Source organism: Carassius auratus, chromosome 15, assembly GCF_003368295.1.
Source record: "Carassius auratus strain Wakin chromosome 15, ASM336829v1, whole genome shotgun sequence".
NCBI lineage: Eukaryota > Metazoa > Chordata > Actinopteri > Cypriniformes > Cyprinidae > Carassius > Carassius auratus.
In genome coordinates this window covers 2,268,067-2,287,022 of record NC_039257.1, presented here as the reverse complement: position 1 = coordinate 2,287,022, position 18,956 = coordinate 2,268,067, and the positions used below count along the sequence as shown (strand labels likewise).

The 18,956-nt window shown below is 37.0% G+C and overlaps 1 protein-coding gene across 2 annotated transcripts in view; it reads left to right on the top strand.

The window, feature by feature from the left end:
- The window catches only part of LOC113114729 (sodium/calcium exchanger 2-like), a 95,158-nt gene extending 78,013 nt beyond the window's left edge, over nucleotides 1-17,145 (top strand). Inside the window, exons 4-13 of one of the 2 annotated variants that reach the window (XM_026281667.1) lie at nucleotides 554-781; nucleotides 1,769-2,113; nucleotides 3,094-3,549; nucleotides 5,539-5,915; nucleotides 7,983-8,086; nucleotides 9,366-9,383; nucleotides 9,884-10,008; nucleotides 11,575-11,674; nucleotides 12,837-13,115; nucleotides 13,941-17,145. In XM_026281667.1, the coding sequence (XP_026137452.1) occupies nucleotides 554-781; nucleotides 1,769-2,113; nucleotides 3,094-3,549; nucleotides 5,539-5,915; nucleotides 7,983-8,086; nucleotides 9,366-9,383; nucleotides 9,884-10,008; nucleotides 11,575-11,674; nucleotides 12,837-13,115; nucleotides 13,941-14,317 (2,409 nt within the window). In that variant the 3' untranslated portion in view covers nucleotides 14,318-17,145. The remainder of the gene's footprint in view (nucleotides 1-553; nucleotides 782-1,768; nucleotides 2,114-3,093; nucleotides 3,550-5,538; nucleotides 5,916-7,982; nucleotides 8,087-9,365; nucleotides 9,384-9,883; nucleotides 10,009-11,574; nucleotides 11,675-12,836; nucleotides 13,116-13,940) is intronic. The other variant, XM_026281668.1, reaches the window with a different exon arrangement.
- Nucleotides 17,146-18,956: the final 1,811 nt, after the last annotated feature.

Below are 18,956 nucleotides of genomic sequence, written 5' to 3'. Positions count from 1 at the left end.
ATTTTATTTAAAAGAAAATCGACCCTCTAATGCTAGCATTCTCTATTCTTTTCAACTTGTTTTCTTTTTATTTATAAAAAATAACCCTCTAACACTAGTGTTCTCTATTCATTTTCTATTCTATCTACTTGTTTTCTTTTTATTAACTATAAAAAGCAAACCATCAGACAAAAACCCCTTGCAACATGTACTGCATTAGACTGAGATTGTCTGAGCACTTACAGTACACATTATTGCTCTTTTGTTGATTTGATTGCTTTTATTGTCCTCGTTTGCAAATCACTTTGGATAAAAGTGTCTGCTAAATGACTAAATGTAAATGTAACGTTATAGGATATATAATACTGAATTAACACTGGTGATAATCAATTGAAAGCTTTTATGTTTCCAATTGCCACGTAAAAAATTCTCATAAATTTTCCTAGTCAAATTTTTGTTGTGTCATGCACTGTAGCTCTGCCCATAGTGAAATCTCATTGGTCCAAACTCCATGTTAAGCATCAGATACATTGTGAGTTTGTCATGTGTTTGTGTGTGTGTGTGTGTGTTTCAGGTGTGTGGTCATGGGTTTGAATCTGGTGAGCTGGGTCCGGGCACCATCGTGGGCAGCGCTGCTTTTAACATGTTTGTGATTATTGGAATCTGTGTGTGGGTGATTCCTGACGGTGAAGTGAGGAAGATCAAACATCTGAGAGTCTTCTTCATCACCGCCTTCTGGAGTATCTTTGCTTACATCTGGCTCTACCTGATCCTGGCCATCATCTCACCTGGAGTCGTGGAGGTGTGTGTGCTCTTGTTTTTGTGACATATCAGGACACAACTCTGTATAATGACATGGGTATGACACAGGTATTACAAGGAGAGGGTGACTTATGAGGACATAACCCATGTCCCCATTTTACAAAACACTTATAAATCATACAGAATGAGTTTTTTGGAGAAAGTAAAAATGCACAAAGTTTCCTTTGAGGGTTAGGTTTAGGTGTAGGGTTGGTGAAGGGCCATAGAATATACAGTTTCTACATTATAAAAACCATTACACCTATGGGATGAACACACTTTACACAAAAACAAATGAGTGTGTTTGTGTGTGTGTGTGTGTGTGTGTGTGTGTGAGAGAGAGAGAGAGAGAGAGAAATAAAATGAACCCTGTTTTAGAATTAAGATAATCCCAAATCTCATCAGTGAATGGCTAAAAAATATCTTTCTCATTACTAAAATGTGAAAAATAATGATATACCCTAATGAGAATCACCACTGAGAACACTGAAAATTACCGGAAACCAAAATAACTGCCTGGACACATTATGTTTATGAGAATTTGGCAGTGAAACATGCATAAATGTAATGAAAATAATGAAAAACAGTGCCAAAAACATATTAACCTGCTTAATTTTTATTTATTTTTTAAACTTGAAATTGGGAAATGTTGGGAAATTTGCTCATATTTACAAGTACAATATGTGTGTGACAAACAGTTTCTATTTTACCAAGTCACATAGCATGAGTATAAATGTTGTTTATCTACTGGTACATCAGACAACAAGACCATACTGAGTCATCTGAATCATGGTGAAGCAAGCTGGTAGTATGCTGTTTGTCTCTGTCTGTTAAAGTTTCATGTAGCAAGTCCTTTTTGCTCGGGTTGTTGTTGTTGTTGTTGTTTTATCATTATTATAATTTTTTTGGCATGCTGTGGTTTCATATTGTTTTTTAAGCACTAATTTGTTTACTTAGTGTTTGCTGGATTGACATGTGTGTGTTGTAGGTATGGGAGGCTCTGGTCACTCTCTGCTATTTCCCTGTTTGTGTGATTCTGGCCTGGATCGCTGACCGGCGCCTCCTTTTCTACAAATACATGTCCAAGCGCTACCGTGCCGACAAAAGGACAGGGGTTGTTGTGGAGACCGAGGGGGACATGACCCCCAAAGGTATGGAGATGATGCTGGACGGCAAGTTTCCACTGAGGGGCGGAGCCATAGGGATCGGCACACAGGAACATTGCCAGGATGGAACCGGCAACATAGCAGGCACCATGCCAACTCTACCCAACTCCAACAGCACAACTGTTTACATGGATGGTGCCAAGGACCTGGACGAGAGCCGTAAAGAAGTGAGAAAAGACAAACACAGTCATTTAAACATGAACATTTATTACATCAATACTCAAAAGGAAGTTCACTGTACTAAAAATTATGCTGAGGTGATGGAAGGAAAATTTTAAATGCATGTACGTTCTCTCGTAAAGTATTTTTGTGTAACTCCAAAAAACTTTGCCTATCCATATAAAGCCGAGAAACTTTTCATTTGCTCGCAAATATTTGAAATAAAAAAAATAAATGAGACGGGAGGATTATATTGGAATAATATTTCAATGCTTTGGATTGTTACTGAAAGATTATTCCACTCTGAGTTTATTTAAATGTTCCTGTAGCTCAAGTGGTAGAGCACTGCTTTAGCAAGCGCAAGGTTGGGGATTCAAATCCAAGGGAACACATATTAGGAAAAATTGTTAGCCTGAATGCAATGTAAGTCACTTTGAATAAAAGTGTCTGCTAAATGCATTAATTTAAGGAACACAGTATTTTTTGCGAGAGAATTTGAAAAGTTTTGCATTTAAGGGCAAATTTGAACTTTGCAAGAGAACGTAATGCAAAAGCATTGAAATGCATTTTTTTCTTCCATCTCATATTTTTCCATTACAATGCCCCATATTGTGCTCAATCAAAAAAATATCCATAAAAGAAGTCCAAATGGCTAAAGAGCAATATTCCAATTCTTCTTAAGGAAAGGAATAGCTTAATGTGGGGAACAGGCCAAGTTGTTTGGAAAAAAATATTTACTCTTACTGTAGTTCTCAGATCTAATTCACAATTGTCAATGAATCATGATGTGCGAGAGCCAATGCTGTTTGGTTTCATTGACGCCAAACTTTGCATATTAGGTCTTAATGGATCAAGTTTAAATATTCGCAAACTTTTAGATTTGAAAGCTACTTTCATTTTCTGGTTTGGAGCAATGTGAAGATGAGAAAACGATGACAGAACTTTCATTGCACAGCACTTTCCTTGACCTTTGAATGTGTCTGGGCAGGTGATCCGGATCCTGAAGGACCTGAAGCAGAAATACCCAGATAAGGAGTTTGATCAGCTGGTGGAATTGGCCAACTACTACGCCCTCCTCCATCAGCAGAAAAGTCGCGCCTTTTACCGTGTCCAGGCCACGCGCATGATGATCGGGGCCGGTAATGTGTTGAAGAAACATGCAGCAGATCACGCTCGCCGTGCTGTTGTGGCAGGCTGCGATGAGGCTTCAGATGAGGATGACCTGGCCGTCTGCAGCCACATCTCTTTCGAGAGCACACACACTCAGTGCATGGAGAACTGCGGCACCATCAAGATACCCGTGGTGTGTCGAGGAGGCCTGGGGGAGAGCACTTTCTACGTTGACTACTGTACGGAAGATGGCACAGCCAATGCCGGCTCAGATTATGAGTACTGCGAAGGGACTCTGGTGTTCAAACCAGGAGAAACCAGGAAAGAAATTAAGGTGAGGAGGAGTGAAAGGAGAGAATAAAAATGGGCTGAAAAATCCTTCTGAAAACCGTAACCTACCAGTTGAATCCCTTTACTATCCATTTACTTTGTTCAAATGGATCATTTATGGTCATTAGTTGGTCCAAGCTATTCTAGATGGTTAATTAATTTGATTAACTGCCAGTGCAGGGGTGTCCAGTGCTGCTCCTGGAGGGCTAACGTCCTGCACAGTTCAGCTCCAACACACTTCCTAGAAGTTTCTAGTGAGTCAGAAGACCTTGATAAGCTTCAGGTGTGTTTAATTATGGATGGAGCTAAACTCTGCCCTTCAGGCACAGGTTTGGATACCCCTGCACTAGTGGATCCTGTATAGAGTGGGATGGTTTCAAGTATCCAAATATTGCATTGAATAAGTTGCATTCTATGTTCGGTTTTCAATACATGTCCACAACTTACAAGTTTGTTCCAGATGAAACTGGTAGATGGTCATTAGCTTTTCCAAGCTTGTCTAAACTGGTTTACAAGTTGAACTACCTTGCTAATGGATCTATTCTTGAATGGGGATGGGTTCTCAAAAATCTTAATACTCCGAAGCATAGTGTTAGTTCTGGGCGGTCGTAGGAATTGTAGGAATACGATGATCTTAGCACCCATATATAAAGTCCTTGAGTATTATCAGCCGCTTTCCACAGCATGCAGTTTGGTCCCACTGAAAGCAGTAGAGTAGGTTGTTTTACATGGGTTCATTTATGGTCATTAGCTGGTTATTAAGTTGGAATAATTTTCTTAACTAGGATGGTCTCAATTATCCAAACTTTGCATGAAAGTTGCTTTCTAGGCAAAGTTTTCTAAGAATACTGCTTTTCCACAGCATACAGTTTGGTCCAACTGAAAGCAGTAGAGTAGGTTGTTTTACATGGGTTCATTTATGGTCATTAGCTGGTTTAAAGGTGCAGTAGGGAACTTTTGTAAAAAAATATTTTTTTACATATTTATTAAACCTGTCATTATGTCCTGACAGTAGAATATGAGACAGATAATCTGTGAAAAAATCAAGCTCCTCTGGCTCCTCCCAGTGTCCTATTGCCATTTGCAGAAACTCCATCGCTCCCGGTAAAAATAACCAATCAGAGCTGTGGTCCGTAACTTTGTTTGTGTTCAAAATGTAGAAAAATGTATATAATAAGCGAGTACACCATGAATCCATTTTCCAAACCGTGTTTTTAGCTGGTCCTGAATCACTAGGGTGCACCTATAATAAGTGTTTATATTCGGACTATTTTAGATTGCTTCGGGGGTACCGCGGCGGAGTAACCCAGTACCTTTGTGATTCTTCATAGACATAAACAGAGAGAATTAGTTCCGGCTACAATGTTCTTCCGCAAGACGCAAGCAGTTCTGTTTATTAACCGCTAGAGCGTTAAAAGTTACCGAGTGCAGCTTTAAGTTGGTCTAGCTGGTTAATAACTTGAAATACATGCTAGTGGATCTGGTCTCAACTGGGATGGTCTTAAACATCCAAGCTTAGCAGGAAAGTTGATTTCTAAGTAAGTTTTCTTAGAACATGTCCAAAATATAAATTTTGATCCAGCTTTGTTCTTCAACCAAAAGGTTGAATCTACAGTAGTACTGGTTCTTGTATGTCAATTAATAGGAATCTTTTATGAACAGGAGAATTGCCAAGGACAATGCTTAAGTACCTTAACAACAGTTTACAAAGAAAAAACTTTAGAAAAAACATCCACTCTTCGGAGACGGACAGGGCTGTAAATCCAAGGCAACAGTGCTGTAGTGTCTGTCACTGGTTGAGTGACTCTCTGCCAAAAAGACTTAGAAAGGATTTAGAGTGATGGACACATTGATCAGAGATGTCAGAGCTCTACAAATCCATGTGAGATGAATGTTAAGTCCCTAATGTACTATGTCCAAGAACTGGATCTGTGCATGTTCTGAGCTTTACTGAAGCAGAACCATTTTACTGAAAGTCTGTCTTTCTTTCTAGGTGGGCATCATCGATGATGACATCTTTGAGGAAGACGAACACTTCTTTGTGCGTTTGCTGAACCTGCGTGTCGGTGATGCGGAGGGTATGTTTGAGAGTGATGACGCGGCTCAGGCTCCCAAGGCCCGGCTGGTGGAACCGCTGATGGCCACGGTCACCATCCTGGACGACGACCACGCAGGGATCTTCACTTTCACAGACCGCCTGGTGCGAGTGAGCGAGAGTGTGGGAACCATGGAGGTAACGGTGGTCCGGAACTCTGGCGCACGCGGAACCGTGATCATTCCATACCACACAGAGAACGGCACGGCCCAAGGGGGAGGGGTAGACTACGAAGACGCGCACGGAGAGCTGGAATTCACCAACGACCAGACAACGTGAGTGTGAAAGACACAAGACAAGACGGAAGAAATCAGTGTATGTCTGTGCAAAAACTCACTTCCACAATGCAAGGGTGTTCCGAGTGATAACTCAAAGGTTTCTAAGAAAGTGGATACTGAGTGGTTTCTAGAAAATTGCTAGGGTGTTCTGTGTGGTCACTAGATAGTTAGGCAGTTCCTAGTGTATTTGGGGTGGTTACTGGTAATTGTTAGGCAGTTGATAAGAACAACATCTCCAGAACTGCTCATGAGCATCTGACCATTTGATTTAAGCAAAAGCATCATATCACATGCATAGAACACTGTCAAAATAAAAGTCCGGTTTTGAAGTGTATTGTTCAGTAGAATGTACGTAGTCTACTACTACTACTGAAATGAAACAAACATTATCATTTAAGGAAGAATCACACAACATTTCTTCCATGTTTTAATTTTAATAGTAAATCCTCTTTGTTTGCCAAAAAAATGGTAGTTTAATTTACATTAATTTAAAGACAAATAAAAATAATGTTTCATGCCTTGATTTGATAATAATAAAAATGTAAATACACACAGAATTTTTGTGGGGAAAAAATCATTAGGTTTCTTTAGGAAAAAATGAATAAATAAAGTTTTATGCATTCAAATAATTAGACATGTTAAAGCATAATTTGGTAACAATAAAAAAAATATGGTGAGAAAAAATTAAAACATTTCTTAGGGCACTAATCATGTAACTTTTGTTAAACTTTTATACGTTTTATAAGTTTCATGATTTTAATTAATTAGACTTGCTTTATGATTAATAAACTTTAATTTAACTATTAAAAAGGCGTGGAGTAAAATAAAAAAATAATAAAAAAACAGAATCCAGAAAAATGTAATAACAGAATTTGGAAATAAATAAAATGGAATTTAGAAAAAAATTAAATTTCATAGGGCCCTATTAGAGTGTGGTAATTTAAACATTTACTATTAATATTACTTTTAGTGTTATTATTACTTTTATTACTACTACTACTATTAGTATTGGTCAGTACTGTTTTTTTTTTTTTTTGTAAGTAAAGCACTATTTTTTTTTTTTTTCAGTATCCGTTTTAAAAACTATTGGTTAAGTAATCTGTTTCGGCCAGTGTGGTCCAACCTAGCTATCGGTATCGGCTAAATCCAATATCGGTCGACCTCTAGTGTTCTGTGTGTTTTCTAAGTGGTTGCCACCTGTGGCCAGGGTTCCTCCTCCAGTATAAGTCTGAGATTATATGTTTCACCTGTTTCGTCATCCACCAGCTGAAGATGTAGCATCTAAGCTCCTTATAAAGTAACAGCTCATCCCTCTTTTTTAAGGTATCACTCGTGTTCACCGGGGCTTGCTCAAATCCCTGGAGTACGAGCGATATTGATAGTGATGCTTGCATGTTTAGTATCTGTGAGTCAGTAAGATCGTTAGCGGATGCTACGCTTCCTTCTGTCTGGAGTCTTTTCTGTCTTTTCCGGACGAGCGTGACACTGTCCTACATTATGGATGAGCACTAAACGTTACGATTTTCCTGTGTTTGTCAGTGCTGGAGGTAAATCCAACACCACTCAGTAAATTCGTGCCCTTACAAAGCATTGTGGATTTAGTTTTATGTGCATTGAGGTTTATATTTGCACACATTGTTGTGCGTTGGAGCATATGTGAGTGTATGAATGTGATTAAATATTGACATGCAACCTTTTGAAATTATTTAAATGCTGACATTTCCCATGATTTGTGTGAGCATGTTTCTGTGGTTTATTTGTGTGTGTGTGTGTGTGTGTGTGTGTGTGTGTTGTTCATTCATCAGCTCTTTTAATGTGATTTGATGTCAGGGTGGAGCGCTGCTGTTCATGAACCCAGAGGAACAGCGTTAAGTATTTATAAGGCGCTGTGTGTGTTGGGTATGTGGTGTGTGTGTGTGTAATTATGCAGCCTTCTGACATTTTCCTATTTAGTAGCAATTTTCTGTCACTTGTCCCAGTAATCGATGTGAGACTTCAAAGCCTCCACCTGAATGTCTGATTACTTGTATCTATGTGTGTGTGTGTGTGTGTGTGTGCCTGCAGTCAGACCCTTCAGGTGAGGATCACTGATGATGAAGAGTACGAGAAACATGAGAATTTCTTCATCGTTCTTGAGGAACCGCGCTGGCTGAAGAGAGGAATCTCAGGTGTGTGTACAGTATGTGTGTGTTGCACTATAAAGACTATGAGATTAACTCTATTCGTTTTTAGAGTGGTTTTGGGCACACATTTCAAGCGGGTTCAAGTGGTTTCCGATACAGTTGGCTCCGCTCCCAGCCCTAATGAGATGACTTCCTAGACAGCATTTTTAGGCTTCATATGCATGTTCCAGGTTTATCCAAATAGAAGGCTGCAAATGATGCTGCTTTATGAGATTTTATGTTTTATGTATTATATACAATCAAGAAATAAGTTACATATAAATTAACTTTTTTAAAATAATATTTTATTATTTTAAATATTTGTTTCTAGATATATATATATAATCAATTAATATTCGTAATTAAATATAATAAGACATACTTTAAAAAAAGAAATATTGCCCAATATTTTTTAAATTGGCATTTTAATAAAATTAGCAATGTATAAAATCAACATATTGAAATCAAAACACATTATATTAAAATGTTTAATACATGTACATATAAAATGCAAGTATATTTTTATAAACATAAGATATTTAAATTAAAATTTTTTAAATATATTAAACTACATAAAATTATAATCTATAAAATTATACTTTTAAACTATATAAAACTATTTTGTATATAGTTTTAATTACATTTTAAACAATTTTTATTCAGTATTAAAAAAAATTTATACATTTTATTTTTATTATTATTATTTAAATTATAAAAAGCATGAACAAATATTGGGTATTAATAATAATAATAATAATCACCATCATACACAACAATAACAAAAAAATATATAGGATTTAGAATATTATTTGTTAACCTAGGAACCCCTTAATCATAATATGCATGCATGCATAATTTCCGCTAGACTTTATTGCTGATTTGACATTGAAATGTGATCTTGACGCACAGTTTTCCAGTCGTTCCTCAGATGCTCCTGCATCACTGTAAAACAGCAGCCTGAGGGTGTTTCTGAGATGGTCACCCAATGCACTGAGTTGCCTTTAAGACTCTTTGCTCTGCTGGAGTCAACTATTTGACACTAATGGATTCAGCTGTTAGCAGCAGAGTTTGTCTGAGCGTTTCAGATCAGTCACTTATGAAACGCTGTTTTTGTTAGGATGCTGTTTTAGTATTCAGAGAAGCAGTTCACTAAGGTTTGGAGAAGAGCCACAGTCATGAGATACATGTGTGTGTGTGTGTGCGTGTGTATATGTGTGTTTATTAATGGAGTAAACTCATCTCCAGCACTAACTCCATCTCTCTTGTCCCTCCTTACATCACGCAGCCCTGCTGCTGAACCAAGGTAAGGTTTCAGATCAACTTCTGGTCAACTGACATGTGTTCACACTAACCCTCATGTTACACACTCAGCAGAGAGGAGAGAGGGGCTAAAAGCTTCTCTAAACCCATGAGGGATGTGATTACGTTGTGTAAAGAGGGATCAAACGCTGACTGTTGAGAGAGAGAGAGTTCAGAACATTAGACAGAAAGTCAAAAAATCTCAATAGTAGCTGTTGCAGACATTCAGTCTCAGTTTTTACTCTGCTTTACAGAAGTAAAATGGGTTGTAAACAGCATTGTGGTTGGTAGATTCATGCATTCAGAACGTCTCTCAGAGCTTGTGTTGTTTTGTTCATGTGTGTGTGTGTGTGTGTGTGTGTCGTGTTGTCATACGTGGTGTCTTATCGATCGGTGGAACTGTTGTGTTTTTGATTGACAGGTAGGGGGTGTGCCCTCCGTTGTGTCTCATCTATTCTTTTCTTTTCTGTCTGTCTCTTTTCTTTTATCGTCTGTGGCTTTCAGAGGATCCGGAGGGGCAGTTGAGTGCGGAGGAGGAGGAGGCCAGGAAGATAGCAGAGATGGGAAAACCTGTTTTGGGGGAGCACAGCCGCCTGGAGGTGGTGATCGAGGAGTCATATGAGTTTAAGGTAACAGTTGGAAGCATTGAAAGTAGACTGTGCATATTTTATTTTATTTTATTTTCAAAGAGACCTATGAATTTTCTTTAAGGTTTCAAATCTGAAAAAATAGATAATAGTCAGATCATATTTTTATTTTATTTTATTTTATTTTATTTTTCAAAGAGTCCTATGAATTTTCTGTAAGGTTTAAAATCTGATTTTTTTTTCAAATAGTCAGACCATATTTTATTTTATTTTCAAAGAGTCCTATGAATTTTCTGTAAGGTTTAAAATCGGAATTAAAAAAAAAAATAGTCAGACCATATTTTATTTTATTTTATTTTATTTTATTTTATTTTCAAAGAGTCCTATGAATTTTCTGTAAGGTTTAAAATTGGAAAAAAATGTAAAATAGTCAGACCATATTTTATTTTATTTATCTGATTTTATCAAGGAGTCCTATATCACGTGTGAAAACTGTGAAATTAGTGAGCCCATATTTAATTACATTTTTTTTGCTTGTTTATCAAGCTGTCCTATGAATATAACACTGAAAATTGTCAGACCATATTTTATAGTTATTTATTTGTTTATTGAATTATTTGAGGAGTCCTGTGAATTGTCTGTAAGGTTTCACATCTGAAAATATAGAAAATAGTAATTTATGTATTTATTTACCAAGGAGTCCTATGAATTTATTGTACGGATTTACATCTGAAATGTTTTTTTTTTTTTTTTTTTAAATAATTTGACTTTTATATTATTATAATTTACTGTAAGATATCATTTGAACACATATTTATATTAAAAAACCAAGATGCAATAATATTTCAGCCATATCTCCACATTCTTCCTCCATCTGTTCTGTAGACATGACACGAGGCCACACGGTGAAATCATGCATGCTGAACAGATCTTCATGTACAGTACACTACAGCTCTATATATAGATTATGTTTTACAAAGCATGAAAAATGCACATCCCTCAGTCATACTGGCCCACAGCTTGAGACTCCCAGTAGATTCCCAACATATTCCTGCACATGATGGTCAGATGTGTTATACATACGCTGTTGGTGATTTTCAATTAGAACTGTTTATGACTATTTACAAAAAATATCATTTGAAGTATCATTCCTGCTTAATGATTACCCAGAGTGAAATGATGCATTCCGCTCTGTTCATGACAGCAAATGTTGATGGTTGATTAAATTCTCATTTAAATAACACATTCATATCATTTCTTTTTTTAGAGTGCTATTTATCAGATCGGTGGTGCTAAACGAACAGTTGTCAGGCTCTTAGTAATATTTGAAGCCAGAAGTGAGGATGCTAAGATATTATTAATGGTCCAGCTCTTTAAAAAAAAAAAACACATTCAATCTGATATTCTCAGTTCTGAAATTATATAACATTTATTTATTTTTGACTAATGCAATGATCATTATAATTGTGCACTGTATTAAATGAAATGAAGATGACATTGATGATAGGGTCCCGAAAGCAAGCCCAGTCCCTAGTGATTATCCTGAGCAGAAGATGAGACCTGTGTGCTGCCTGTGTGAATGTGTGAGTGATCTGTGCTGTGTTTCAGAGCACCGTTGATAAACTGATCAAGAAGACGAACCTGGCGCTGGTGATCGGCACGCACTCGTGGCGAGAACAGTTCGTGGAGGCCGTGACCGTCAGCGCAGGTCCGTCTCACACCTTTGTGCTCCTCATGAGTGTGTCGGATGTTTAATTGGTCTCTTTTGAAACAGGAATACACTGTATGAGTCACACCGTATACATTTCATTCCCTCAGCAATTCTCAGACTTAATAAAACACATAATGAGGCTCTTACATTCTCAGGCTGCTCTTTTAACGCTCCGTCTCAGAGGCTTCAGCAATGCACAGCAAGAGCACTGCTAAAAATGACTTTTCTGGAAGAATCTGTGCACCTTTCCAAAACTCTTCCATGGAAGACAAAACAGAAATAGAGCAGAATTCCCAGCATGCCATTTTCTGTAATGACTAAAACTGTTGCTAAAAGTAAAAGTAAAAACATTAATAGAAACTTACTTGCAATATCATGTTAAGTGAAATAAAATAAAATAAAACAATTTGCAAAAGCAACCTTTTAAATAAGTAAATCAACTCTCATTGTAATTTAATTTATAATTTAGTAACTTGATATACTAAATTAACTAAAAATAAAAATACAATTGAAATATATATGTTAAAATATACATATATAGACATAAAAACGGCTAACAATGACAAAAACACAGTAAAACTATTAAAACCTCAAAAATAAATCAGCTAGGTGCCAAAGCAGCATTTTACATTTTAATCTAATTTAACTCGATGTACAGTACTAAATAAAACTAAAACTGAAATAAAAATCTATAAAAACGATACATTATACATTATACATTAAAATTATGTATATAAAATACACAATGATTAATAAAAACTCTAATAGTATCTCAATGATTCTAAAACAAGACTGGTCCATGAGTTGTAAATAAAGCTTCTGGAAATATGATTTACAGGAAAATATTAATTCAAGGTCTTTCTCCTTCAAATGTCATGTTCAGTTCAATGTGTTACATATCAGTTCTTTGTAATTATTTGATTTACTGCGTGAAATTTCTGAGTGAAAAGTGTGTTTACACCTAATTTTTGGATTTATTGTATGTTTTTTGAATGCATACAGTTCTAACTTCCATGAGAATACAAGTCTATAAACATAGCCAACAAGTTTGTTTGTGTCAGTGATGTGATCCTGCCCCCTGGTGGTTAGTTTTGGTAATGACCCTGCATGTAGAACTGGTCAGAGTTGTGTGTATTTATTAATGATGTGGCATCCTCAGGTGATGGAGATGAAGATGAAGAGGAGGGTCGAGAGGAGCGTCTCCCGTCCTGCTACGATTACATCATGCACTTCCTGACGGTGTTCTGGAAGGTTCTGTTCGCGTTTGTTCCGCCCACGGAGTACTGGAACGGCTGGGCATGCTTCGTGGTGTCCATCATTGTAATCGGCCTCCTCACGGCCATCATCGGAGACCTGGCGTCACACTTCGGCTGCACCGTGGGCCTCCGGGACACCGTCACTGCCGTGGTGTTCGTGGCCCTGGGCACTTCTATCCCAGGTGTGCTTGAGGACATATAAAGAAGAGTTTAGACACTCCTCACCGCATTCGATTACGAAAAATGCACAAAACACATTTTTCACCTGACAAAAGGAACATTTTATTTATTTACACTTAATTTTGTTCAATGTTTAAGTGATAAAAGTGAGTTTGAGGTCAGTAAGAGTTATTTATTTATTTTAAATAAACCACTACTGATTATCAAAGCTGCATTTATTTGATCTAAAATACAGAAAGAAAAAAAAAGTTAAATGTTATTACATATATTTTGAAATGTAATTTATTCCTGTGTTCAAAACTGTATTTTCAGCATCATTACTCCTGGATATTTTTAAGATAAAAAAGTTAAAAAGAACAGCATTTATTTTAAAATAGAAATCTTTTTTTGCATTATAAATGTCTTGTTAATTTTGATCAACTTAATGCATACTTGATGAATAGTTTTAATTTAAAATAATTAATAAATAAAAAAAAACATATTTTTGACAGAATCAAATCTTTTGAACATTAGTATATACTGGTCTATATTAAAGTTTAGTGAAAGTAAATGACATATACCTGTATGCAAAACTACTAAAAAATTTTTTAATTACATTAACATTAAAATAGATTTTGCATTAGAGTGTTATTAATAAATATATAATTACATGAAATGTCAATATCTGATACTTTTTAGTTTTTTATAAATATTATTTTTAAATTAAATTAAATTTAATTTAAACTGGCTGATTTTGATCATTTGAAAATATGAAATATTACTCATTCTACCAGCTTTGTCAATATAAATGCCTGACACCATGTCTATATTTTCTCCTGCTCTTTCAGACACGTTCGCCAGTAAAGTCGCCGCCACACAGGATCAGTACGCAGACGCCTCCGTGGGAAACGTCACGGGCAGCAACGCCGTCAACGTGTTTCTGGGCATCGGCGTGGCATGGTCCGTGGCAGCCGTGTACTGGGCCGTCCAGGGAAAGAGCTTTAACGTGGATCCCGGCTCGCTGGCCTTCTCCGTCACCCTCTTCACTATTTTTGCCTTCATCTGCATGGGGGTGCTGCTGTTCCGCCGCCGGCCGTCTATCGGCGGAGAGCTGGGCGGCCCTCGGGTCTCACGCCTGCTCACTACGCTCCTCTTTCTGGGTCTGTGGTTCCTCTACATCCTCTTCTCCAGCCTGGAGGCCTACTGCCATATCGAGGGCTTCTGAACGGCTCTGAAAGGGAGAAACGGGGAGCAAACACTTGTTACGACACACACTTATATCTACAAACAGGCTTGATAAACTACATACATCAACACAAGTTTGCACACACACACACACACTTACAAAACACTTACGAATCGCTGAATGCACATCACTCAGCTTAGATGAGACCTAGAAGAGAATCTGAGGTGAAAGACAAAAAGAGATGGATGATGCTGGAGAGAGATGAAAGGGAAAAAAAGAAAGCAAAGCATGTAGCAACACAGAGGGCAAAGATGAGCGCGATGTACTGTAAAGAGGGAGCGATGCTGTAAAATCGTCACACTTCTATCTTAGGCAGAACTGAGGACTTTTGTTTCACACTGCAGACATTGTCATGTAACAGGTATTCTTATGGTTCAAGGGCCCAATAACTATGAGTAAAGAGAAATGGTGTCTTCAGAACTCTAGGGACAGCATTTTAGATGCTAATGAAAATGCACCAGCAGTCGGGCTGCTAGCGATGCGCATCGTTCTGTACTAAAGCAGTCATTTATGATTGTTGCTTGTACGAGATGACTGCAGAGTTCTTGAGTAAAAGCAAGATGGTCTCAAAGCATGTAAAATTGCATTAGACACTGCACAGCAGGATATGATGTCATGTTCTAGGGCTAGGGCTATTATTTTAATAAATAATAATGCAGTCTAGTGTGACTGCACCTAACTTCGAAATGGTTCCACCCAAGTAAGCCGTTTCACTAATGTTGCTAATTCTTCACCTGCTTGATGTCGGAACTGAGCAAACTAAAAGTAAATAATAATGTAAAGGGAATGCTAAATAATGAAATATTTGTTTCGCAAAAATATTTTCAAATATTTTGTCAAATTAAGACAATTTATCAGTGTACGTGACCAAGCAATCCAAGACTTTCAATTGTGCCCTGAACTGACAAAAATATGATGCATTTTAATGTTATTTATGGTTAATAATTATCTATCACCAATATCTATATTTTCTCTTAGTCTCCCTTTTTCAGACACATTTGTGCCCTACAATAAAAAAATACATAATAATTTACGATCTCAGCAAAAGAGCATCGAAAACAGTCTGGCTTAAGGGGATAGTTCACACAAAAAGGGGATAGTTGCTCCAAACCTGTATGATATTTTGAAGTACCGCATGTTGGTAACCAAACAGTCGTTGGTAGCCATTGACTTCCATAGTATACAATAGTATTTGTTTCTATACTATGGAAGTCATTAGCTACCAGCAAATGTTTGTTTTCCCAACATTCTTCAAAATATTTTATTTTGTGTTCAACAAAAGAAAGTAATTGAGGCTATGTATAAAACGATGATGCATTTTTAGTCATGTGACGCAGTCATGTCATTGGTACTGGAGGGTGATTTTTGTGTGAAATATCCCTTTAAGACTAGACGAAAGCAGCAGTAGCTCTTGGGCAGAAGATTTTTTTGAAGATGGAATTAGAACGTTATCTGTTAGAAAATTTATCAGAGACTCAATATTCTGCTAGATTAGCCTTCATCCTCTGATCGGGTCAGTTTGTCTCCAAATGGCTTTATTTTTTAATAATTGTGTGTTCATCTGAGTCACACTGAATCCAGACACTTACATTTTTACATGCATACATATTCTACACCTCAACAATCCCTCTAATTCAATGAACAAAACATCTTATCACTATGACTGGGATCTTCTGAAACGGAACACTGGACATCATAATGATTTGAATCTTCGGTTGTTACATTCATTCTGAAACGGAACACTGGACATCATAATGTTTTGAATCTTCAGTTGTTACATTCATTGTGTACTTCCTCTGCCTAGAAGCAATGGAACTTCTCTTTTAAAAGTGTCAATGTAAAGATTCCACTGGAAACACTCACCGTCATCTCCAACGGTCAAGCGTCAAGCCACTGGAATGTACGCAAAACATAGTAGTGTTCAGAGTATGCTAGGAATAAAAGACATCTCCGTCTATGCTTGCAGTGGCTGAATGGGTACCGTCAAAGTTACTCTTAATACAAGTTTATTAGAAGAGCAAATCATTTGGGTGTCAAGTTTACTACAGTGAAAAACTGAAGCGTGTTTGTGGTCACTCAATGCATCCAATGACTTTACAAGTTCTCATAATGAAACGCTGAATCAAAATGTCATTGTACAGTTTCTATCTGCATTGTGTAAACCTGTCTGGGGCTTCTTGGTCTAGAACAGTTAAGAGCTGCGCAGTGATTGGTTCTTTATAAACTCATTAGCTGGTTAGTCCACTCATTATGCGTGGAGCTGAAAGTTGATTGGTCCCTGACAGATTCACAATAAAATGTTGTTTACTCGTATAGCACTCAGGATTGTGTGTATATGTACGTTAAGGGGATTCCAAGCGTTTTTATGTCATCAGCTCATCTGTCCGGTCTGTAGATGTTTGTGTAGCGCTGTGTGGTGTGTGTACTGTGTTCTCCTGCTATACTTTAGGGCTGGACTTTTGTCTGTGGTCTAGTCAATCGAAATGCATGATGGAGTACATATTGGCAGAACTATAACGGCATGCTTTGACTGAAGACATGCATGAATTTGAAGTTTACAGTGTTTGTTACTAAAAGGGACAACAATGATGGCTGCCTATGTCAGATCTCTTTTATAATATTTTGGTGAGAGATCAGTACTTACAGGAATTGTTCCCCAAAAAATGAACATTTTCTAAAAAAATGAATAAAATGTGCTCACCTTCAGGCCATCCAAGATGTAGATGAGGTTGTTTCTTCATCAGATGTGGGGAAATGCAGCTTTCCAACACTTGCTCACTTGCTCATGGATCCTCTGCAGTGAATGGGTGCCGTCAGAATGAGAGTCCAAACAGCTGATAAAAACATCCCAATGATCCACACACCACTCCAGTCCATCAGTTAAGCAATGGTGAAAACAAGGGATTTGTTTCTTACAAACACTCAGGTTTTCACTTCACAAGATGTTCACTGATGGACTGGAGTGCTGTGGATTATTGTGATGTTTTTATCAGCTGTTCGGACTCTCATTCTGACGGCACCCATTCATTGCAGAGTTTTCATTGGTGAGCAAGTGATGTGATGCTACATTACTCCAAATCTGTTCTCATGAACAAGCAAACTCATCTACATCTTGGATGGCCTTAATAAACATTCAGCAAATTTTCAGTTTTGGGTGAACTGTTCCTTTAATAAACAACATTTAATTTATTTAAGAGCAGATCTAGATGTCTTCTTTTCAAGAATGTCTTGAGTTTAAAAAAAAGGCACTATTGATCTGTATTTTCTCATGCTTTGCCTCACATATTTTTTACACTGAACCATGTTCACACCTATGTTAACAGTTGAGTAGAGAGAACTATGCTCTCTGACATAGATATTGTGCTAATGATAAAGCATGAAATCTTGTTTCATACATCAGCATCAACATAACCTGGCTTAAACAGACTGTTAATCACTAGGTAGAAAACGCATCAGTAGAAAACTGGGGAAAATGTTTCTTGTCTTTAACAGAGATTTTCATATTTGATATCTGAAGCCCTGAAAGACGGAGCCAATCCTAGATTAGCAGAATCCTAGATCCATTTGTTCCCAATTATTGCCTTAAGAGACTTATCGATTATTTAATATTTAACTAATAACATTTCATAATTGTATCTGTATTGTGTTACGTTAGTGTGTTTGTTTTCTCTGAGTGCAACAGAAACCAAATTGATTGAGACAAAGTGTGCAATATGTGACCCTACCCTGAGCATCCGGCACATCAGTAAACCCTTCGGTGATACTTGGTGCCTATCCCAATCCCGTTAATTGCTTCAAGTTTTTTTCTTCTTCTTAAAACTACAAAGAGAAAGTGCAATAAATCTGACAAATGACAAGAAGAGTCATAGAGATTTTCTGAAAGTTGATGTTTGGTTTTATCATCGCTGATCTTATGTTTCTGGAGAATCTGGAGAAATCACCCATTGCCCTGAATGTCAGATGTTTACTCTTTTTACGACTCCGTTAATGTCGAAAGCTTTGTAAAACTTTTTGGAATTTGACTTTGTGACATTTCCAGTAGGCGATTTTTCTATTTCCAAGTGTACTCCAATGGGTAGGAACCTCAGTAGTTATTGATGTAATAGTTTTTTGATAACTATTTCCAAGATGTTTAGATATTCTCAGTAGGTTTACTTGGGTTACAAGAAATCACTGTATGTTGTATGATAATTCAGACTCCGTTTGCAGTGTTTACTAATGCAGCGAATTCATCTCTATGCTGCATCCTTACATCTATCTATCTGTCTATCTATCTATCTATCTATCTATCTATCTATCTATCTATCTATCTATCTATCTATCTATCTATCATTTGTTTTTCTAAGGAATTACAAGTAATATGTCTCTGTAAAAATGTTTCTTGTGCACTGAGCCAAGGCTATTTTTATTTATTAATTGATTTACTTTTTAAAAATGTAACTGATGATAACAGAGTTAAATGCACTGTAGTTGTGACTGTCTCGTCTGTTGACTGTGTGAAGGGCATGTTCATTGGGTAAAGGGCCATCTTGGCTTTTTGCAACACACGTCTTCATGTTTTCTGGTGATGATGTTGCATTTCTGATGTCCACCAGCGGCTGGACTGTGTTCATTACTG